The sequence below is a fragment of the Cicer arietinum genome, chromosome 3 (assembly GCF_000331145.2).
Source record: "Cicer arietinum cultivar CDC Frontier isolate Library 1 chromosome 3, Cicar.CDCFrontier_v2.0, whole genome shotgun sequence".
Taxonomy (NCBI): Eukaryota; Viridiplantae; Streptophyta; class Magnoliopsida; order Fabales; family Fabaceae; genus Cicer; species Cicer arietinum.
This window is the reverse complement of record NC_021162.2, coordinates 73,536,101-73,539,043: the sequence shown is the minus strand read 5'-3', so window position 1 is coordinate 73,539,043 and position 2,943 is coordinate 73,536,101. Positions and strand designations below refer to the sequence as shown.

General features: G+C 30.5%; 1 protein-coding gene across 1 annotated transcript in view; it reads left to right on the top strand.

Annotated features, from left to right (window-relative positions):
* The first annotated feature begins 278 nt into the window (after nucleotides 1-278).
* The window catches only part of LOC101499969 (vacuolar protein sorting-associated protein 51 homolog), a 7,441-nt gene continuing 4,776 nt past the window's right edge, over nucleotides 279-2,943 (top strand). Inside the window, exons 1-8 of the mRNA XM_004494364.4 lie at nucleotides 279-578; nucleotides 675-814; nucleotides 1,068-1,122; nucleotides 1,197-1,304; nucleotides 1,498-1,596; nucleotides 1,732-1,809; nucleotides 2,265-2,342; nucleotides 2,563-2,667. Of these exons, the coding sequence (XP_004494421.1) occupies nucleotides 405-578; nucleotides 675-814; nucleotides 1,068-1,122; nucleotides 1,197-1,304; nucleotides 1,498-1,596; nucleotides 1,732-1,809; nucleotides 2,265-2,342; nucleotides 2,563-2,667 (837 nt within the window). The 5' untranslated portion in view covers nucleotides 279-404. The remainder of the gene's footprint in view (nucleotides 579-674; nucleotides 815-1,067; nucleotides 1,123-1,196; nucleotides 1,305-1,497; nucleotides 1,597-1,731; nucleotides 1,810-2,264; nucleotides 2,343-2,562; nucleotides 2,668-2,943) is intronic.

Below are 2,943 nucleotides of genomic sequence, written 5' to 3'. Positions count from 1 at the left end.
ACCTGCATGGGCCAATTCTTTTATAATATTTTCATATCCAATTTCTTCAACTTTTATTTTAAAGTTTCATGATTCTAATTTTATTTGTTTTTTTTTCCTTCCTAAAGTAATTTTAATATTAAATATTTTTATACCCGAACATTAATTGTATTTTTAATAAATATAAACTTATATAAAGGACTATGCTATTAAAGTTGTAATATTGCAACAAGTCACATGAGTTCGTAGCCAAAATTTTCCATGTTACTTGCAACAACAACAAAAATTTCCACATTACATGTGCATGTTACGACAAGGAGGAGAAAATCTGTAAGCAATAGTATACAGTTAAAGCTATAAATTAATTACCTTACTAATTTCACATATCACTAATTCAGATTCACTGAACAAAAAAAAAAGAAACAATGGAAACACCACCACTGGACGACAAAGCAAGAAGAATGAGAGATCTTCTCTCAAGTTTCTACTCTCCACACCCTTCAATTTCCTCCGACACCCCCAACACATCTTCCAAATACACTTCATCTGATGACATCAACTCTTCATCTTTCGAACCTGATTACTACATGAATGCCCTGGTAAATTTGTTTTTGTTTTTTTATATCAAATCCAAAACGACGTCGTTTTGGTTACGTTATTGAAAATGATATACGATCATTTAATTTCTTATGAAGGCACATAAGTTGAATTTGGAAGGGTTACTTCATAGGCACGTTGAAATGGTTACTGAAATTAAGAATCTCGATACTGATTTGCAAATGCTCGTCTACGAAAATTATAATAAATTCATTTGCGCTACAGATTCTATAAAGAGGTACATTTATATATTGTATAGTTTTTTAATTTTAATTTTGATTTTCATATTCTATTTCTATTCCACCATGATATTTGTACACATGTCATTCTTTCTCTAGGTGTTGAGTCGGTGTTTATGAAATATTTTTCATTTCTATTCATGGTGAACCTTAGCTGCGTCGCATGCAAAAAACTTCTACTTCTTTTTCGTGCATTTGTTTTGTAATCAAATATTTTTGAAGAAAAGCAATGACAAAAATATTGTTCAATAGGATGAAAAGCAATATTTTGGGGATGGAAGGGAACATGGAAGGACTTCTTGATAAGGTAAAGCATTATTATTATTATTCAATATGTTTATGTGTTCAAGAACGATTCACATTTACTCCTCTCCAATGCAGATAATGTTTGTACAGTCAAGGAGTGACAATGTGAACACTTCTTTAACAGAAAATAGGGAGCATATTGAGAAATTGAATAGGACATGCAATTTTCTTCGTAAAATTCAGGTATTAAATTTTTAGAAAGTGTGCATTGTGTTTTAAAGGTGTGTTATCTACTGGTACATATTATACAAATTTTGAGTCATGTGCTAAATGGGGCTAGTAACTGAATAATTGTTTGCATGTTTTGATAAAATTCATTTGTTGTTTTTTATGTGTGATGATTTAACTTGCATGTTTTACCCTTGTGGAAAAACAGTTCATATATGACCTACCTGAAAGACTAGGCAAATGCATCAAAGTTGAGGCATATGCTGATGCAGTTAGATTCTATACTGGTGCAATGCCTATTTTTAAGGTTATTTCTAGCTGATATCTTTACTAAATCAATCTCTTTGATTACTTTTACATTTATCAAACATACTTAGACATATATTTTCATGTTAATACAACAATATATTTAGGCCTTAGATTCTTTTTCCCCTTCTATTAGGCATATGGAGACACATCCTTCCAAGATTGTAAGCAAGCATCTGATGAAGCAATAGCTATCATAGTAACAAATTTGCAGGTATATATAGCTTGATATATATGATAATGAAACACTTGTTAGATAGCTATATCCTTTCTTATTTGTGTATCAAACTTATGACAAAATTAGGTATGCTTAGCTAGTTCTGTTCATCCTCTCTTATTCGGTTTTCTAGTGTTGAGAATCATGGTTGAGCCAAAGAAGGAGAGAAATAATTAAAGAGAAAAATAAAACTTGAAATGATTATGTGAAAAATGTTTATACAATTAGAGTATTATGATAAACTTTTATATAGTGTTCTTAATGTAACTAACTTAACAAATTCTACTTAACCATAAGTATCTTTTAACTGCCTCTAACACCTAGACAGTCCCACAAGTTTATATAATCCATTAAACTTGTAGTCTCTAACCTACGTTGAACAAATAATTGATGTTAGTTTTGTTTTCTTGTGAAGTTTGGTTTCTTAATTTGATATAATTTTCTTTAACCAGGAGAAACTACTTTCAGATTCTGAATCAACTCAAGTGAGAGCTGAGGCTGCAGTTCTCCTTAAGAAGTTGAACTTTCCGGTTCATTTTCTCCCTCCTTAAAACAACACTCTGTACAAATTATTGAGAGTTGAGACATGTTGTACATTAGTCATGTTGTGAGAGTTGTCGGCATCATTCATGTTTCAAACTCTATCCTTTTACCTTTCTATGAATGGAGATAAATATAACATTGGTAACTTTTGTGTAATTAGTTAAGGACATGTGAATATTTGATGGTCATTTTAATATGTATTGGTAGGTGGATAATTTGAAGGCAAAGTTACTAGAGAAGTTGGAACATTTACTTATAGCCATTGAGTTGATCCCTAAAGTAGTAGAGACTACTTCGTCCTCTTCTCACGAGGTGAGTCGTGTTAAGAGAAATACTTGTATAGTCACAACCTCAAATAAAAACTATTTGGGCACCCACACTAAAAATATACATCATTTAATTTTTTTTAAATATACATTATTTAATTATTTCTTCTTTCTTGTGAATGTGTCTAAATGTTGTTGTGACTAAATTTTGTGTCCACACGAGACTTTCTCATTGTGTTAGTGTATTTTTCTTTCGCTTATTGCCTTTTCCCCCCAAAAGCATATATATATATATATATATATATATATATATATATATATG